The sequence below is a fragment of the Crocuta crocuta genome, unplaced genomic scaffold, assembly GCF_008692635.1.
Source record: "Crocuta crocuta isolate KB4526 unplaced genomic scaffold, BGI_CrCroc_1.0 scaffold351, whole genome shotgun sequence".
NCBI lineage: Eukaryota > Metazoa > Chordata > Mammalia > Carnivora > Hyaenidae > Crocuta > Crocuta crocuta.
This window is the reverse complement of record NW_027530853.1, coordinates 124,697-145,579: the sequence shown is the minus strand read 5'-3', so window position 1 is coordinate 145,579 and position 20,883 is coordinate 124,697. Positions and strand designations below refer to the sequence as shown.

Genomic DNA, 20,883 nt, shown 5'->3' with positions numbered 1-20,883 from the left:
CACACACACCCCCCCACAGGAATATTAGTCAGCCATAAAAAAAACAATGAGATCTTGTCATCTGCAACAACACAGATGGACCTAGGTGGTATAATGCTGAACAAAATAAGTCAGAGGACAACTAATATGAGTTCACTTACATATGAAATCTGAAAACAAAACAAATAAAACAAAAAGCTCAAAAAGACTCTTAAACACAGAGAATAAATTGGTAATTGCCATCAGGAAGGTGGGTGAGGGAGTGGGTGGGGGAGTGGATGGGGGAATGGGTGAAATAAAGGAGATTAAGAAGTACAAACTTCCAGTTATAAAATAAATAACTCATGGAGATGAGAAGTACAGCATACAGAATATAAGCAATAATACTAACACTGTATGACAGATGGTGACTACACTTATGGTGGTGACCATTTATTAAATTATAAAAAAGCATTAAGATACTGATGAATTTAACAAAATATGTACAAAATCTGTACAATGAAAATGACAAAATGCTACTGACAAAAAAAAAAGTTACTGACAGAAATTAAAGAGGCCATAAATAAATGGAGAAATATATCCTGTTTACAGGTTAGAAGTCTTTATATTATTATGATATCAGTTCTCCCCAGACTGATTGATTATAGGTTCCACACAATCCCAATGAAATACCCAACAGGTATTTTGAACAAACTGTTCAAACTGTCCGTTTTTGAACAAACTGACAAGCTGAAGTCAACTTTTTAAAAACTTAAAGAAATCCAAACAGTTTCAAGTCTTGTTATAAAGTTATAGTAATCAAGACAGTATAATATTGGCATAAAAACAGATACATGTCAATTGAACAGAATAGAGAATTCAGAAACCCATGGAAAGGATAGCCTTTTCAAAAAATCTAGAACTAAATATTCATATACCAAAAAAAACCCTTAAGGCTTTGCAGTACAAACCCCACAATAAATAGTATGATCACTTTGCAAAAGTTATACAAACCCTATTATGACTCAGCAATTCCACTCCTAATCATTTACCCTGGAGAAATGAAAACACATATCCATACCAAAACCCATATATGAATGTTCATCTATGCTTTATTCATAAGAGCCAAAAACTAGAGAGACAGATGTCCTTCAACAAGTGACTAGATTAAACTATAGTATATTCATACAAGAAAAAATTCAGCAGCAAAAGTACAGAATTACTGATACACATAGCAACATGGACAAATATCTTAAAATTATTCCAAGTAAAAGCAGCCAAACACAAAAGAGCACATGCTGCATGATTCCATTTTTATGAAACTCTAGAAAAGACAAATTTAATTATAGTGACCAAAAAGAAATCAGTGGTTTCCCAGTGCGGGAGTGGGACAGAGACAAAATGACTGAGATGGAACACAAGGAAAACTGGGGGATGGTGGGAATGCTAGGTCAATCTTGACTGCTGTGATGACTTAACAGGTGGATAAATATGTCAAAGCTCAGCAAAAAGTATACTTAAAACGGGTGCATTTTAGGGGCGCCTGGGTGGCTCAGTCAGTTAAGTGTCTGACTCTTGATTTCGGCTCAGGTCATGATCTCATGGTGTGTGAGTTCAAGCCCCTTATTGGGCTCTGTGCTGACAGATGGCCTGCTCAGGATTCTCCCTCCCTCCCTCTCTCTCTGCCTCTACCCTACTTTCTCTTTCTCTCTCTCAAAATAAATAAATAAACTAAAAAAAAAAAAACCCACTATAAAATGGGTGCACTTTATTTCATGTAAAGTATACCTCAATAAATCCGATTAAAAACACAGGTCAAGGCATACATCCAGAGAAACAGAGACTGAATGCATGAGTTTATCTCCTCTTGCTCCTTACTAAATTAGAAAAGAAAGGACTCAAATAAATGGTCTTAGCAACCATCTAAAGAAACTAGAAAAAGAGCAAATGTAAGTAAGCAGAAAAAAGGACATAATACATATCAGAATGGAAATCAATGAAACAGAAAACAGAAAAATCAGTGAAACAAAAGTTGGGTTCTTTTTAAAAGAAGGTATTACATAATAGTGTTCATAAACTTTTAGCCAGACTGGAAGAGAGAAGACACAAATTACAATTTGTGTACAAAAACACAAAATCATCTTCCAAGAATAGGAAGATGACGTCACTAGAGAAAACTATATAAAAGGCTAATAAGGGAATGTTACTAACTTCATGCTAATAAATTTAACAACTTAGATGAAATGGTCAAAGTCCTTGAAAGACTACCAAAGCTCACCCAAATTCTTCTCTACAAACTCTTCTGGAAAATTTGAAGAGGTAGGAATATTTCCCTATTTATTCTCTGAGGCCAACATTACTTTGATACTAACACCGATCAAGAGATTATAGGAAAAGTATAAACCAATATCCCTTAAGGCAGATGCAAAAATTCATAACAAAATTTTAACAAATCAACCCAATGCTATCATTATAAGGATAACACTTTAAGACCCAGTGCAGAATGCATAAGACCAGGAATGCAAAACTGGCTTAACATTGGACTTTAAAAATCACAGTAACACTATATGATCATCTCAATAGATGAAGAGAAAGTGTTTAACAAAATCCAACATCCATTTCTAATAAAACTCTCAACAGGCTATAAATAGGAGAGAACATCCTAAAGTTGATAAACCTAAAATAATAGTTAACAGTGAAAGACTAAGTGTTTTCTTCCTAAGATCAGCAACAAGTTACCTGTACTACTTGTATTAAACATTGTACTGGAGGTTCTAGCCAGTGCAATATGGCAAGAAAAGCAAATAAAAGGCATCCAAATTGGAAAGGAGCAAAAAAACGTGTTTATTTGCTGATGACATGATCACATATGCAGAAACTGATGCAATCTGCACAAAAGCTACCAAAACTAACAAATGAATTTAGCAAAGCTGCAGAATATAAGGTCAATGTACAAAAATCAACTGAACTACTTTAAAAAATTTTTTTCTAACTGTTTTTATTTATTTCTGAGACAGAGAGAGAGACAGCGTGAGAAGGGGAGGGTCAGAGAGAGGAGGACAAACAGAATCTGAAACAGGCTCCAGGCTCTGAGCTAGCTGTCAGCACAGAGCCCGACGCGGGGCTCCAACCCACGAACCATGAGATCATGACCTGAGCTGAAGTTGGACGCTTAACCGACTAAGCCACCCCGGTGTCCCTCAACTGAATTTCTATACACTAGTATGAACAATCTTTTGTAAAGATGGGAGCATCTGGAATTTATACACTGCTGGTGACAATATAAAATGGTACAACCACTATGGGAAACAGTTTGGTAGTTTCTTAAAAAGCTAAACGACAACAACAACCAACCCAACAAACATAAAACAAAAACAGAGAAAGCTAAACATATCTACCATATGACCCAATCATTTTATCACTAGATTTTTACTCAAGAGAAATGAGAGCATATCCATACAAAGATTTGTACATGAATGTTCATAACAGCTTTATTTCTAATAGCCAAAATTTGGATACAACCCAAATGCCCATCAATAGGTACATGGATAAACAAACTGTGGTATATTTATATAATGGAATATTACTCAGCAATAAAAAGGAATAAACTATCAACAAAATGATGAATTTCAAAATAATTAGGCTTCAAGAAAGAAGCTAGTATATACTATGTGATTCTATTTACATAAAATTCTAGAAATTACAAACTACAATACTGATAGCAGATCAGTGGTTGCCGGGGAAATAAAGGAGTCAGGAAAGGCAGGAGGGAGGAATTACAAAGAGACACTAAGTAACTTTGGGGTGTGGCAGGTTTATTTCAATTGCAGTGAATTTCATGGGTGTATAGAAATGTCAAAACTCAACAGCTATATCCTTTAAATTTGTGCATTTTGTTCAATTATAATAAAAAAGAAAATCTTGAAATGAGAAATTAGTTCATAAATAAGAATACAATATGCAAAGTGAACAAAACAGGAAAAGGCTCTTAAAATCATAAATCTGAATATAAGTATTCACAAGGGGCGTCTGTCTGGGTGACTCAGTTGGTTAAGCATCGGACTCATAGTTTCAGCTCAGGTCATGATTCATAGTTTTGTCAGTTTGAGTCCCGCATCTGGCTCTCTGCTGGCAGCATGGAGCCTGCTTAGGATTCTCTGCCTCTCTGTCTCTCTGTCTCTCTCTCTCTCTGTCCCTCCCCTGCTTATGCTGTCTCTGTCTCTATCAAAATAAACTTAAAAAAAAAAAAAAAAAAGCAAAGAAATCAGTAAGAAGAAAATATTCCAGCAAGTAGAATAATTGGCATAATACAATGGATAAAGAGAAGACCCTAAGAACTTCCAGAGAGAAAAAGACAGGTACATAAAAAGGAATAAAAATTAAATTAATAACATACTTCTTAAGAAGACTAGATGTAGGTCTCCAAAATTCTGAAGAAAAATGATTTTCAATTTAGAATTCTCTACCAAACTACCAATCAAGTATGACAATAAAGATGTTTTCAGATATGGAAGGCCACCCAAATTTACCTATCACACTTCCTTAGAAATTCTCAGAGAATGTGCTCCACTAAAACAGATCAAGAGGAAGAAATCAGGGTCCAGGAACAGGAGTCAACCGAGAAGGGCAGCAGAAAGAAGTGCCAGGATGACAGGATGACAGCAAGGCCGGAGAACAGGCCGTACAGACTGGAGCAGGACACAAGGCTCTAGGAAGGTCTCCAGAAAACATTTTTAAAGGAATTGATAAATTACTAGGTGTGTTTGTGCACTTGTGGAAGGGAGTAACACAGACACACAGACAACATAGATAAGGATATAAATTGCATTTCTAAAAAGATTAAGGACAAATTAATTTGTAGTTTAAAAAATAAGTGAGGTAGGGGCGCCTGGGTGGCTCAGTCAGTTGAGCATCTGACTTTGGTTCAGGTCATAAGCTCGTAGTTCGTGAGTTCGGGCCTCACATCTGGCTTGCTGCTGTTAACACAGAGCCTGCTTTGGATCCTCCGTCCTCCTCTCTCTCTGCCCCTCCCCTGCTTGTGCTCTCTCTTTCTCTCTCAAAAATAAACATTAAAAATAAAAATAAATAAAAATTAAGTGAGGGAATTAACTACTGTAGAAAAGTAAATTACTCAAGAAAAATGAAACCACAATATACTACTTGGCTTTGCAGTGAATGATATTTACATGGTTGTAATATTGACGAATACTGATCTAACCACCAATAGGGAAGCTACTACCAGAAAATAGAAAATAACAAGTGTTGGTGGGAGTGCAGAGAAACTGGAATCCTTGTGCACCATTGGTGGGACTATAAAATAGTGCAACCACTGTGTTAAACAGTAAGGAAGTTCCTCAAAAACTTCTAAGTAGAACTACCATACCATCTAGCAATATTTCTGGGTACATGTCCAAAAGAACTGAAAGCGGGGTCTGGAGGAAGAGATCTGCGCACCCATGTTCACAGCAGTGTCATTCACAAGAGCCAAGAAATGGAGGCGACTCAAATGTCCATTGAAGGATGAATGGATAAACAAACTGTGGTGTATATACACAGAATGGAATATTATCCAACCATAAAAAGGAAGGAAATTCTGGCACATACTACCCCATGGGTGAACCTTGAGGACATTATGCTAAATGAAAGAAGCCAGTCACAAAAAGGTAAGTGCTGCTTGATTCCACTTATATGAGGTATCTAAAATAGGCAAATTCACAGAAACAGAAATTAGCATGGTGGTTACCTGGGACTACAGGGAAGGGAAAAAAAAGCAAGTTTGAGATTTGCAAGATAAAAAAGTTCTATAGATGTTTTGCAACAATGTGAATCACCTTAACACTACTGAACTGCACACTTAAAAATGGTTTAATTGTGGGGTGCCTGGATGGCTCAGTTGGTTGTGTCTGACTCTTGGTTTTGGCTCAGGTCATGATCTCACAGTTCTTGAGTTCAAGCCCAGAATTGGGCTCCACGCTGACAGGAGTCTCCTTGGGGTTCTCTCCCTCCCTCTTTCTCTGTCCCTCCCCTGCTCATGTTCTCTTTCTCTCTCTCTCAAAATAAACAAATAGACTTAAAAAATGATTCAATTGGTCATTTGGTATTATTTTTCTTACCACAATTTAAAAAAAGATTAATGGGGTCATGTCAGAAGACACGGGAGCCCACTTGAAGGAAGGAATTCCCACTGGTCAAATTTGAGACAAATAGACCATTAAAAAAAAGTAATGACTATGTATGAGGACTATTATAACACAATAATTTTTAAGAATCTATGAGGTAATAGTGATACTAAAAATATCTTTATAGAATGGAGAGTAATCATTGCAAAAGAAATTATATTATTTAGAAAATGAATACTTTCTATGCAAGTCTCAGTGTAGTAGCTGATTTAGGTGAGGATCATAAATGAATACTAAAATAATTAACAACTGTTGTGGAACAGGATATTCAAATGATACCAAAGCAACACCCCATAGATGACTTACTAATTACAAAGGGGAAAATGCACCTTACAATGGAAAGATATGGCAGTTACTACTTTAACAAAGTGATCAAACTTAGCATCACTATTAGAACACCATGCCAAAAAGAAAAAGAGAAAATAAAAACATCCTGCCACTGCGTGGTGCGCCCTAATCTGATGAAGGATGAATACACAACAGTGCCTATGAATTATACCAGCCAAAAATGCTTACTCTGAATCTAATCCCTCCTCTAGATCCAAATTCCAATACATAGGAAATACAGGGGATAGAGGAACAAGTTAAATGACACCACAAGGAAACAATCAGACACAATTCAGAATGTGAGACAATCTATAAAACAAGTGACCTGGATTAAGAGAGACTAGAGAGACAATAACTAAACACATGAACCTTGATTAGATCCTGTTTAAACAATTTACAAGAAGACATTTTTGGGAAAACTGGGGAAACTGGAATATAAATTAGATACTAGATGATTTTTAAAAATCATGATTAAATATATATTTTCAATAAACATAGATAAAAAATGTTTAACCTCACTAATTATTAAAACAAAATACGTTAAAATTTACCTATCAAATTGGTGACAATAAAAATTAATACAATTTTTGGGGGGGCAGGACAATCTGGTAACATGTAACACAGGTTTTTAAAATATTTATATACTTTACCCAGCAATTCCACTTCTAGGTATTCATCCTATAGAAATAAGAGTTGTACATAAATATTTATTGACCAGAATGTTCACTGCAGCATTAGTAATGAAAATGGGCACGACCTAATTATCCAAGATGGAATAATAAATTATATAATACTTTGTAATAATTAAAAATCTTAATTTGAGATATTTAACATGAAAAGGTCCTTAGAATACATTAAGTTTATGGAAGAGAATAGTTAGTTTTTGGATCCCAGAGGACACAACTAGGAACTACTACTGGAAACTACAGGGAAGTAGAGTTTGTCTCAGTGTAAGGAATACTAACAATTAGAATTTTTTAAGGAATGAATGGCCTGCTTCATGAGTTAACGAGTTTTGTATTATTAGAATTCTAAGCAAAGGCTGAATGGTCACTTGAAAGATATATAGAACAGATTTATATGTTAGTAGATTAAAGAGAAGATCTTCATGCTCCTTTTCTACTCTAAGAACTTATCATTCCATATAAAGTTTTCCATTAGCTGGACTGACAGGAAGGAAGTTGTTGGTATTTCTTCAGAAATGCTATTGAAGACTCACCTGGCATTAAACTAAAAAGAGATTATATTTATATTAGAATACTGGAGTCGAAGGATGACTTACATTATTATATTCTGTATCAATAACACACACATTATTGATAAAGTGAAAGAAGATGATTAACCCTATAGAGAATTAAAACTAAATAGGCAGGACGACTGATTTCTCTGTGTCTAATAAAGAACCTGAAGAGTTATACTTTTCCAAGGTGAAATAGCACCTAACATTATCAAAAAGGACAGGAGGCACTATATGCTTCCTCTTTTTGTTTCTGGCTACTCTTTACTTCATAAAAATAGAGGAGGAATGAAATATATCCACATTCTCCTCTGCAATTTAGTACAAAATCTTTAAACTTCGGACACATGAGTAGTGGGTAGTGGGAAGTAACACAAAAACATGGTATCACACTGGGTTTCTGGAAAGCAGAAGCAAGTGCCAGAGGCCTGTGAAATTTTTAGAATAAAAATTGGTGATGTTGGCAATTCAAAAAACAATCCCCTAAAAGACACACTTAAAAAATAATAACCTTTTATTATGGACATTTTCAAATACACACCAAAGTAGAAAATATAGGGGCACCTGGGTGGCTCAGTTGGTTAAGCATCCAGCTTCAGCTCAGATCATGATCTCATAGTCCGTGAGTTTGAGCCGTGCATCGGGCTCTGCGCTGACAGCTCAGAGCCTGGAGCCCGCTTCAGATTCTGTGTCTCCTGCTGTCTCTGCCCCTCCCCCACTCATGCTCTGTCTCTCTGTCTCTCGATAATGAATGTTAAAAAAAATTAACAAAAAACAAAGTAGAAAATATAATGAACTCCTACATAACTATCATTCTGCTTCATTTATCAACATTTTGTTAAAGTTGTTTCCTCTAATTTTCCAAGGTTTTGACTTTTTTTTAAGATTTGAAAATAGACACCTGACATCATACTACTTTACCTATAAAAACTTCAATTTGAAAAGATACCTTTTCTTGCAAATAATACCAAGTATTCAACTAATGTTGGCGGCTAGGTACTGTTAGTGGCTAGGTACTGTTCTATGCATTATACTTATGCAGACAAGTATTAACTTTCACATATGCTAAATCTCATTATTATACCCATTCTGCAAATAAGAAAACTTGAGTTTTTATTGGCTCAGGTCACAGAGCCAGTAAGCAGTGGAGTTAGGGTATGAACCCAGAAGTTAACTCTAAACCAGACTTTACTCTCCCAACCACTAAAGTATGCTGTCTTTCTTTGATATGTGTTATTTTGGCTGCTTCTCATGGGACATAGATTATTACGGTAAAGTGGGAGAGGGACTTCCAAATGGGAAAGAGACTGGAAAGACGCTGTAACATGAGCAGCTCCGTATTGCTTTTCTTGTGAAATTTTCTCTTCTAAATGCACCATACAAGAAGGGAATTATAATTGGATATCATCAGTGTGACTTGCCTAGGACATAAAAGTCACCTCACAGAGGGAAAAGCAATGTTCAAGTCTCTCCCACAGAGGTTAAACACACAAAAACTTCTCTTAATCTGCCCCTCCAAATAATGACCTGGGGCGAGGGGTCTGGGCTGATAGGAGAGGAAGTGTCTCTCGTTCCACCAGACCTTTAAAACGGTTCAAACGAGGGGCACGTGGGTTGCTCAGTCAGTTAAGCATCTGACTCTTGATTTTGGCTCAAGTCATGATCACACAGTTCATGAGTTTGGCGTCGGGCTCTCCACTGACAGTGTGGAGCCTACTTGGGATTCTTTCTTTCCCTCTCTCTCTGCCCTTCCCCTGCTCTCTTTATAAATAAATAAATAAACTTAAAAAAAAAAAACCCACAAACTTTAAAATAGTTCAAACAAAAAGATCTTACAAGCAGAGGGCTGAGCAATCCGTACAAGTAGTATTTGATTGCTTAATGAAATCTTTGAGTAAAAAATAAAAGGACTTGGAATAAAAAATTCTTCTGGCTGGATGCCTCAGTTCCAAAACTACTAAATAATTAAAGATTTGGAAAAAAAAGGGGGGGGGAGGCTCCTCCGAATCTTGGGTCAAGAATTCCCCTAAAACTCTTCCTAGTAATTTATGACAGGTCTTAGAGTAACAGAATTATTTCCCCCATGGAGCCTACCTAGGGCATCCTCCACTCTCCCCAAACATAAACAGAAGTGCTCCTTCCTTGTTCCCAGTGCATGTTATATAGAATTCTCTTAGAGCACTCAACAATATTGCGATGTAATCATCTTCACCTTCTCTGGACTATCAATTGCTAGAGAGCCAGGACCCTACTTTGGTCCTCTTTACATTTCCAATCCTTAATCTTCAAACTTAGCACCACTGAAAATATTTGAGGAAGATTTGCTAAATGAATAGAGAAAGAAGCTGAAGATGACCAAAAATGGAGTGATCTTAAGGAGAAGATCACTTTTATCAGTACCTCTCTAACCTCAGCCCCTTCAGTATACCCCACAAGTTCCCTCCCTTTAGTTTTCCCACCAGCTACTAGTCCAGGATGAATGAGAACACGGACTATAATCTTTTGAGGGCTGGACAAAGAATCCAGCCACTTTGCTTTGTAATAGCCTTTAATAAACTAGGGAGAACTCAGCTTGAAGAATCTGGAAGGTAGTCAAAACTTTTTATTCAAATGCCAAGATACAGAATATTATTTGAAATGCCTGCTTTTTTACATTTAAATCCTGAAGGAAACAGGGAAAATAAATAATTCTAAATAAAACACTAATGATTACTAAGCAGCCCCTGGTCATCCACTTCTATTTCTCAGACAAAAAATTCCCTATCAGAAAATTACAGGTCAGGTTACAGCCCTCAGCCATGGGGGAGGCACTCTTCATGTACTGGTATGAGTCTCCTTGGATCCCTCTCTAATACTGGTTAGCCAAACCACACGGGGGATTATTTGGGTAGATAATCTTTTAAAGTAAAAACCTTTGGATAAGGAAGTTATCTGTCTCACCAATTTTAGAAAATTCAAAATAATCTCCCAGTTTTATCTATATTACACTGGAAAAAAAAAGAAGTCCCATCACATCTTTTACATGCCATTCTTTGGTTACCATGTTACCTTGGTTAGTGTCCTTTGGGTGTGCTATATGAGCAATGACTTCCTTGAGATAACTTTGCTTCTGCTTTTCTAGATCTGATTGTGAAAACGTCGGAACATTAGTCCTTGAACAAAGCAAACCAGAAGGAGGAAAAACAGTCCATTAGAACCATGAGTATAGGGTTTGTAGAGAGAAGTCATATATTGCTGATCAGTTAGTACAACTAACTTTCAGAGGCAAAATACTCTTTAAAATCTAATGACAGAAGACAGTGTTAGTCATGTAGTATAAAGCTGAAATCAAGTATGGAATTGAGAAAAAAAGGAAGATAAGTGAATTGAGAAAAAAAGTGAAGATTATCCAGTCCCCTGCATAGGGCTCTGTGCTGATAGTGCAGAGCGCTGGGGATTCTCTCTCTCTCCCTCTCTCACTGCCCTGTGTCTTTCTCTTTCTCTCTCTCAAAATAAATGAACTTAAAAAAATTTAAAGCAGAATAAATATGTGTAACAAAAAAAATTTTTTTTAAATCCCATTGTAAGGAAGCCAATCTGACTCAACCTAAAAACTAGCTCTGCTAATTGAAAAGGCCCATGTAGAGACAGTGCCATCTCCTGGCAACAAGAGAACAGACTGTAAAGTGACCCAAATCTGCAACCTCTCCTAGAATTTTCCACCAAGGACACCTGCATTCAAGTTGGGAGAGATGACTAAATGATCTTCTACAGAGCTGTATTTTAATATTTGTGTTAAAATTATTCTGACTTCCTATCATATCTGTGACCAGGGCTCCCCATACACGGGAAAAGAAGTCTTATACTTATACAGGGCTTTCACTAATAGGCCGTTTTGACTCTTCAAAATAACCTTGTGAAACAGCAGAGAAGGCATCATTAGCCTCATTTTGTTGACAAATCAACTGAAGTCAGAGATTATTTGACTTGCCCAAGGTGACACAGCTACGTTAGTGGTCCCAGAACCTAGAGTATGCTTACTCCTGGTGCGTGGTTTTATTCCACACTAAGGGGAAACTGAGAAGGGGAAGAAAGAAATTGAAGAGCACCAACAGAAACCAGAATATTATCACAGTGTTACCTCCTTTTGGCTTGCAGAACAGGTACGACTTTGCCTAGTCTTCTCTCATTGACTTTCAGCTTCCCAGAGTCCTCATCAAGGACACCCTGCTTTCGTTCAAAGCAGAAGACAGTTATCAGAAAAAAACCTGAAAACACCATTTAAGGACCTATTCTTAAAGTAAGGGCTACAAAGGCATATTCCTGAACCCTACTGTGTAACAGGCACTATAGCAGATGCCTTAAATGAGACAATGACTAATTTTAAGGAAAAGAAAGAAACCCTAAGTGGTATGCCCATATGATAGACTGGGAAGCAGGCTTAAAGAGGTTAGGTAGACTGCCCAACATTTTTTTAGCTCTTCAGTGGCTGATCAGGTGCTGTATCTCATTTAGCATGGCAACCAGAGACTGACACTTAGGGTTAAAACCCAAAGAAAGCAGGGGCGCCTAGGAGGCTTAGTCGGTTAAAGGTCTGACTTCGGCTGAGGTCTTGATCTTGTGGTTGGTGGGTTTGAGCCCTGCATTGGGGTCTGTGCTGACAACTAGCTCAGAGCCTAGAGCCTGTCATCAGATTCTGTATCTCCCTCTCTGAACCTCCCCTGCTCGCGCACTCTCTCTCAAAAATAAATAAAAAACATTAAAAAATAGAAAGGAAAAATAATAGTAAGATCATAATTATCTTAGTAATTAGTCAATAAGTAGCAACTTAATATTATATACCAGTTACCATATTGACATTATTTCATTAATCCTTACCATATATGTGTGAAGTGTTATTTAGTCTCATTTATAGATAAGACATATGAGAGACCAGAGGGGCTAAATAATTTTCCCAAGGTCACAGTTCTAGTCAGAGTTCAAATCCCAATTTGTTTGATGAATACAAAGCTTTGCTATACCACTTGTTACTGAAAAGAATTTTTCTCTTTATCTTGAAAAAATATACTTACTTTGTTTGATGAACTGGAAACAACTGGAAATGTCATTTCACAATTTGATTTATGTGATTCATTTTTCCAGGATGACCCCATATGAGGAGTCTCTGAATTGTCCAAGATCTGAGAGAATACAGGTGGAGGTCTCTTACTGTCAGGCATATTTTTACCAGACACAGTTTCCTGTAAGTTATTGTCTGGAGAAGAGAGTGGGGGCATATCCCAAGCAGAATGACTGGGACTGATCCCTTCAGACTCAGTGCAGAGTTTGCTCTCATTTGGGCTAAAACCATCTTCTCTCATCTCTTCCCCAAGGGAGGAGGGCTGTTCAAGATCTTTGGATGAATCAGTCTTGTTCTTATCAAGCACAGCATTACAAACTGTTGAATTAAATGGTGCAACTGTTACTTTTATAAGGTTCTTTTCTAGTGCAAAGTGTCTGTTTAATGGTTTAGTAGGGGTTGGTCCGTGACCAACTGATGTACTTAGTTGAGGTAGTTTTAAGAAGCCAGGGGTGTCAGCTACTGGTCCCATGGTGTACGATGAATTTTTCTCTTGGGAAGTATCAAATAGATTTTGATTCCCTTTCCCTCCCTTCTCAACATGCCTGCTGTCATCTTTAAGCAACCCTCCTCCCCAAGAAAAGTGCTCATTTGATAGCTCATCATCCTTTAAGAGCTCCTGAATATCTTCCTCTGTGAAACTGAAATGGCCATCATCTTCTTCTCCCTCAGACAGATCCAGCAAGGAGTCATCCAATTCATCCTCATCTGAGGAACCCCATGAAAATGGGGCATTGTCTTTAGGCAAGAGAGAAGTCCCAGAAGACTGTTCAGAGGGCAATAGTGAGCACGTCATATCTGGAAAAATAAGAGGCAATTTCACTGAGGAACAGGAAATCCCCTTATATTAACTTCTATCTGTTCTACAGAGTAGTAGTATCCTGATATTTCAAATTCTTATATTGTGACTTGTAACATGAGAAAGAATTTTAAGATATTTAACCTTACCAGAATCAAGGAAATACAGATTCAATCAGTGACGTGCTTTTTTTCACAACAAAACGGTAAAAATTAAGATGTCATGATATCTAAGTTTGTAAGGATGTAGGAAACAAGCACTCTCACAATCAGAATAAAAGAATATTAAGTCAGCACAATATTTTGTGGAGACTAACTTGCAGTACCATTTGACCCCACAATTTTACTTCTGGCAATTTTCCCTGCAGTAATAGCTGTACAAACACACATGGATACGTTTATAAAGATGTTCAAAGCAGAATTTTTCAAAATAGTCAAATATTGGAGAGAACCTTAATGTCCATCACCAGAACTATTCAGTGAAATCATGGTACATTCATTCTACGGAATACTTCACATTCATTGTATTTAAGAACACAATGAAATAGATCAGTATATACTATCATGTAATAATATCCACAACATACAAGCAAAGCAAATATATATTACGTAAAATGTTTGGATTTTCACAGTTTACGCTTTGTAAAAACAAACATGTATAACTTTGGAAGTTAAAAAAAAAAAACTTTAAGAATACAAGAATTGTCTTCCATACTGTGTGGAGCTGCTGGCGTGATCTCTTTGCCACGAGACCAAATGGAAAAAGGTTTCAGCTCCCGCTAGCTGTTCCTTTCAGGAGACTTGTCAAAATGATTGACTCCCACCTTCCTGCAGGCACAAAGAAAATTAGAGGATCTTCTCATCACTTTCAACTCTGCTAATTACAAAGTCAACTGTATTATGCTTTAAGGTGCTCCACCTATTAATTTTGATCTTGATTTTTTTTTAAATACCAGAAAGTTGGATTTTGAGTCAAGAACATCAAAGAAAAATCTTTGGAGGAAAAATTATGCAACTAAGGAACTAGTTTTGTTCCTCCTAACAATTTGTACTTTGCTAAGAATTACCATTTGCTCCAGTAAAATGGATACTGCCCTTGGGAGTCCTGAGACCTTGCTTAGAGTCCTGTTTCTATCACTGACCAGCTGTAAGAATTTGGGCAAGTCACTAAACCCCTGGACTGGTCTCATTTATAAAATGGGAAAGGGATGGAGAAGGGTACTAGGCAATGTCTAAGATTTCACCAAGATCTAGAAGTTCATCATGAACTTGATGAAACCAAAGTTTCATTTTCCATTTATATATAAATGCAAAGAACAGATCCAGAAAAATATAAAACTGATGACTGCCATAACCTCTTAGAGGGGACCAAGAGATCTCAAGGGAAGACTTCAGTATCATTCTACTATCCTACTTGGATATTTGTATATTACTTATGCAATCAAAACTTAGCTTTTACACAGAGATGGACCTAATCTAAATTATTTTCTAGATGGGAAAGGTGATAAAAGCTTATATTTCACACATCACGTCAACATCTGAGAAGCTATAAGAAATGCTTAAACACTAAATTCAATAATTTCTAAAACCCCCCGTTAGCCTTTTAACTGTGATTTTCCCCCACCCTACTTTTCCTTCACATTCTGAATTTTAGCTTTAGTTCATGCATTCTTTCAGAAAACATTTTCTGAGCTACTATCATCACACAACACTGAGCAAGATAACATGTTTCTATAGACTTCTTTTTTTTTTTTTAATGTTTTTATTTATTTCTAGGAGAGAGAGAGAGACGGCGTGAGCAGGGGAGGGTCAGAGAGAGGGAGTCACAGACTGAAACAGGCTCCAGGCTCTGAGCTGGCAGTCAGCACAGAGCCTGACGCGGGGCTCGAACCCACGAACCGCGAGATCATGACCCAAGCGAAAGTTGGACGCCTAACCAACTAAGCCACCCAGGCGCCCCTCTATAGACTTCTTAAAAACAAAGATATATGGTTTCCACCCTTGGTAGGGAGACAACATTGAAAGTTATGGACTAACATGAGAAAATATAAAATGGTATGAACAATAAAGTACTGGAGAAATAGAAAAGAAAAAAAAAGAGAGGTATTACAGGAGAATTAGAAAGGATTTAATAATACTGTATTTTATTTTATATTTGAAAGTTAAGAAAGTAGATCTTAAAAGTTTTCATCACAAGGAAGAAATTTAACTATGTGAGTTGGTATGTGTTAACTACTCTTACTGTGGTAATCATTTAGTAATATTTACATATATCATGTTGTATTGACCAAATGAAGAGTTCAATAAATGTTCACTCTTAGGAAACTAAGGTTAAGAAGCATTAAGAGGGGTGCCTGGATGGCTTAGTCTGTAAAGCATGTGGCTCCTGATCTCAGGGTTGTGAGTTCAAGCCCCATGCTGGGTGCAGAGATTACTTAAAAAATAAAAAAAAAATTAAAAATTTAAAAAGGCAGGAAGGAACTTAACCAAGCACACAGAGCTAATAATGCTAGAACAAGGATCCAAACCCAGGTCCAATTCCAAAAGTAATGTTTTTTCTGCTACCCTTGTCAGAGATTTGCCCAGGGTCAGTCAGCAAACGGCAGAGCCTTCCAATTTCAGTACACTCTCTAACATATTATGAAAGATACAGATACTGATCCCTCGGCAAAAATAATTTAAGCCACTTTATTAAACACAGGCTTCCCCGGACTTCCCAGGTAGAATAGAAGAACATGAGAAATACCCCTGAATGTGGCCAAACCTCACTGGAAGAAAACCCTTGTTCCTGGCAAACTTTACTGTACATACACAGGACCAGTATCCTTCACGACAACTGAGAACATCAATCCCTAAACCACATGACAACCAGAGGCACAGAGCTGGCTTTTCGGAGTTTCTTTCAGAGAATGTTCCAGTAAGTTTGGGAGCAAAATTATGCAAAACAATACAATATGCAGATAATTTTTAACTTGCACAAATCATTCTATCCACAATTTTATTTCCTCATTAAAAATGCTTTTTATTATATATAACTTAAAACATACACAAAAATAACAACAGTATAACAAACTCCCATAGACCCATCACTCAGCCCCAACAACTATCAACCCATAGTAAATCTCATCCCATCCACCGCCCCCCTTACTGGATTATTTTGAAGCAAATCCCAGGCATCACATTATTTCATCTGTAAATAACAGGAATTCCTTATCATAAAATACACGGTTCAGATTTCTAATTATTTTATAAATGTCGTATTTTTTAAGATTTAAAAAAATCGGTTTCCACATAAGTCCACACACTGCCAATTGGCTGATATGTTTTATATTTTAATCTATAGACTCCCCATCTTTTTTTCCTTGCAATCTGTTAAAGAAACAGTACCATACAGTGTATGGATACACACATACATCATTAAATTATAAAAATATGTATAGGAATAAGAAGCACAAAGTTCAGGATAGTGGTTATTTCTGGTGGTAGAGAGGGAAGAGGAAGGTCAGGGGGCATGAGTATCTTCAATTCTATCTGTAATATTTTACTTCTTAAAAAAAAACAAAAAGAAAAAAGACCTCTAAGAAATATGGCAAAGGGGCCTGGTTGGCTCAATTAGCAGAGCATGTGACTCTTGATCTTGGGATCATGAGTTCAAGTCCCATGTTGGGTGTGTAGAAATTACTTAAAAAATATATATACGGCAACATAATGAGAGTAAAACAAATGAAGCTATGTACCCATTCCAAGGGGAGACAAGAAAGTTAATCATTCCTCTAAGTTCCATCCTAGTCCCTGAAACACCTGATAACATCTAAGAGAACTGGATCCTAAACATGTTCCAGGACATTAGCTTCAAACAAACCTTGGTCGACACTGGCATCATACCCCTTACCTTTGGTAATTTATGGAATAACACCTATTGTTCACCTGACATTCACCTTTGATCAGAGGCTATTTTGGGTTCTTGAAAGAACACGAACCCTGGACCCCCCTTCCAATATAAACTCATAACCCCAAGTGACAGAGAGACTCACTTTTCCTTTTCCAAGTCTCCCAGATACTCTATCTGCTATACCCTCTCACTTACACTATTCAGTGAACCCTGTTCTCACTTCCTTCTGGCTCACATTTGATTTCTAGCCTGCACAAAGCCAAGGACTCTCTTAGCTGGAATCTGGAAGACCCCTGAGTCCTCAGATTCAGCCTGCCTACATCAATAAGATAAAGCTGAATGGTGTGCATAATGGTATTATTTAGCATAAATAATTTTTACATGCTTAAAATATGGAATAAAAATATTTTTAAATTAAGAAGCCAAAGGAGAAAGACAAGGATTACATTCTGAAGTTTCAAATGTCCTCTTCTGTACAATAGAGACCATCACAGTAGCTATCTCATAGTGTTGTTGCCAGAATTAAATAAGACCATGGACAAAGAGCACTTAGTGCACTAGAAGCACAATGAAAAAGCTAATCAGTAGTGGCTATAGTTTTTATTTCATCCCACATCATCACCTCCCTGACCCCTAGAGAAGCTTACGGAAGCAAAGACATGGTAAGAAAGAGTGCTAAACTAGTAGAGAACTCCCCCTAGGTCCTCGCCTGTTAACAAATTATCCAGTCTATTCTGATGTCTTCTAGTTTAACCCAGCGTTCAACCATATTGCCACTTGTGTGCATGTCTGAAATATCAGGCAAATCCTGTGAACTAATGGTTACTGAAGTATCTTGCATAGAGGAACTGAGCTAAAATTCAGAGACCTCCACAAGTCACTTAAAGTCTCTGAACCGCAAAACAGATGAGAACACTCTTCTGAAAAATGGGGGATAATTTTTAACTTCAAACACAGATTACCATGAAGATCAAATGAGGGGATGTTTATGAAAGCACTCTAAACCTAAAAGCCCTATCCTAATGAAAGTTGATATTTAATGAATTTGCAAGAGGTGAAAAAAAAATCGCGGATAAAATTACGTTCTAGAATGATGTTCCACAAGACGGCTTTAGTACTTCTCTGTCTCCATTCTACCATTACCTGCCTTTCTTAGCACTTGCTTTGTAACTGCCACCTAAAATCAGATCTCTTTATTTTTAAGGGAAGAATATTTTCCCCATCTCCCAAGTCTGTCTCTTAATTCCTCTGCTCCCCATCCCTTCTGTGACCCTATTCTGTCCTTGCATGTCTCTCTCACCTGTCCACCCCCTTCTTCACACTTCAGTTTACCACCCCCTCGCTCTGTTCTCTAACCACCTAGCTGCAACCTCAGAAACTGGTTCCCTTGCTATTTTTACCGAACCTAAGAAAACCTATGGCCTTAGAGCACAAAGCCTTATTTTATTCAGGCCACTAAAACTGCAACACCAGACACAACTCCGTATCCCTCTTTCAAGGTTCCAAAACCAAGACCATTACCAAGCTAGATCCCATAGGTATGTCCAAAGGCAAGGATTATTTCCAAGGGACAGGCCTTTGATTTCCGACCTTTCCCATATGCAATACATATGAGGCACGTGGCACAAACGACACACTGGGCTTTATCACTCTGTAAAATGGGCATAACATTTAAACAAAATCAAAGTGAAGTGAAATTATCTGTAAGAATTCTGCAACTTCCTTTGAAGTTAATGGAAATACCGTAGGCTAGGGGAAAAAAAAACCCAAAAAAACCTAGGGCTGGAAATCTCTGCTTTAGGTTAACATTTCACTAGCTATGGATTCCAGGACTCTAATCCCACAGGGTCATAAAAACTAAATATTACTAAGCTGCAGCAACAGGTTTCTTTTTTTTAAAGGAAAACGTTTCTAAGATAATTTAGACAGGATTGCCAAAGCTCGCAGCGTCTAACAAACCCTGGAGAAACTGGAGATCAGGGTGGGGCGGCAGCAGGTGGGCAATTCAATCACTTCTTTCCCTTCCCCGGGGCCCTCCCTCCGGCCCAAGAAGGAACCGGTGGCACCTTCAGTCCCGAGAACACTTCCCGGCCCAAGTCCACCCTTCGTAAGGTACTGCTTGGGCTCCCCCTGCTCTTCCTTACGAATGCAACGGCCCCAGCACAGCATGGCCCGCGGGGCTGGGCCTTCGAACTTCCCTCCTTCCCTCCCCCGAAATCACCAAGAAACTCCCGCCTCCCCGCGGAAGGCGGGAGAAGCGCGGGCTGGCTCCGCGCCCCTCCCCCCGGAGGGGCCAAACCGACCCCTCCGCGGGCCTGCGCGGTGCACCCCTCACCCTGAGAGTGACCACCCACACCCACACCTCCGCTGGACCCCGGCCCCGCCAGCCCGAGGGGTGGGTCATCTTCTCCCTCCCCCACCTGCAAGGCGCGGCTGGAAGACCACGATCTTCTTCCTAGCAACAGCCCCCCAAGTGGGGCATGGGGCAGCCGCACCCCCGACCCACCTAACACACCCATCCTCCCACCCCCACTGGGCAGGGACACGGACGGCACTCTCCGTCTCGCAGGCGACCCGACAGCCTCCCTCTTTCTCAGCAGGGTGAGGGGCATCTACCGCCAGCCGACGTGGAGGTGGGGCGCAGGGACACTCCCCCTCCCGCCGCCATCACCTCAGGAACGACAACGAGCCCTTTCCCAGCAGGGCGAAGGCCTCCCAACCCTTCAACCGGGTGGACGGTCACGTACGGCCCCCTGGAGAAGCAACAGGCGCCCCCATCCCCCTCCCAGCCTGGAACGCTAACCCCCTCATCCCTCCTGCTCTTCACCTCCGGAAGCGGGGCCGAAGCCTGNCCCCCCCCCTTCCTCCTAGCCTGCCTACTGGCTCCGCCCCTTCCCGTCTCATCGACCCGCTCGACTCTCAGCTGCTCCTGACTCTTCCCTGGCCGCTCTCAGGCGACGGGTCCAGGCCGAGCAAGCCGAGCGACGAGCTCAGCTGATGCAACCTAACTGGGCCCGCGTGCCACTTCCCGGTACGCGGCGGCGGCGGCGACCAAGGAAGCGGCGCGGTGCCGGCCTGAACGCGGGAGGCAGGGGCGACGGAGTCATGGGGGACGCTCCGAGCCCTGAAGAGAAGCTGCACCTTATCACCCGCAACCTGCAGGTAGGGCCTCGGGCTTGGAACTGCGCTGTCAGGGACTGGGGGCTCGAGGTCCAGTGTCCCTCAGTGCCACTACAGGGTCCTAACTGTATGGGGTCGGGGACTCCGCGCCAAGGCAACTCGGAGACACTGCAGCCCTCGCTCCTGGGTGGTCAGTCAAGCAGCAATCATCTGGGTCCTACGGAAATGACAGTGGGCTCACCTGTGTGCAGATACCTTGTGTTGAGCCGAGCCT

The 20,883-nt window shown here is 39.2% G+C and overlaps 2 protein-coding genes across 6 annotated transcripts in view; one reads left to right on the top strand and one right to left on the bottom strand.

Annotated features, from left to right (window-relative positions):
• S100PBP (S100P binding protein) overlaps positions 1-20,883 on the bottom strand; it is a 46,174-nt gene that overhangs the window by 14,968 nt on the left and 10,323 nt on the right. For 2 of the 5 annotated variants that reach the window (XM_077769449.1, XM_077769452.1), the window contains exons 1-5: positions 20,317-20,340; positions 14,313-14,425; positions 12,753-13,597; positions 11,822-11,910; positions 10,750-10,853 (exon numbers count right to left, since the gene is read on the bottom strand). In XM_077769449.1, coding sequence (XP_077625575.1) covers positions 10,750-10,853; positions 11,822-11,910; positions 12,753-13,595 — 1,036 coding nt within the window. In that variant the 5' untranslated portion in view covers positions 13,596-13,597; positions 14,313-14,425; positions 20,317-20,340. Of the gene's footprint in view, positions 1-10,749; positions 10,854-11,821; positions 11,911-12,752; positions 13,598-14,312; positions 14,426-20,316; positions 20,341-20,883 lie in introns of those variants that run through there. The other 3 variants (XM_077769453.1, XM_077769450.1, XM_077769451.1) reach the window with 3 other exon arrangements.
• Positions 20,465-20,883, top strand: part of YARS1 (tyrosyl-tRNA synthetase 1) — a 28,724-nt gene continuing 28,305 nt past the window's right edge. The window contains exon 1 of the mRNA XM_077769448.1: positions 20,465-20,651. Coding sequence (XP_077625574.1) covers positions 20,487-20,651 — 165 coding nt within the window. The 5' untranslated portion in view covers positions 20,465-20,486. The remainder of the gene's footprint in view (positions 20,652-20,883) is intronic.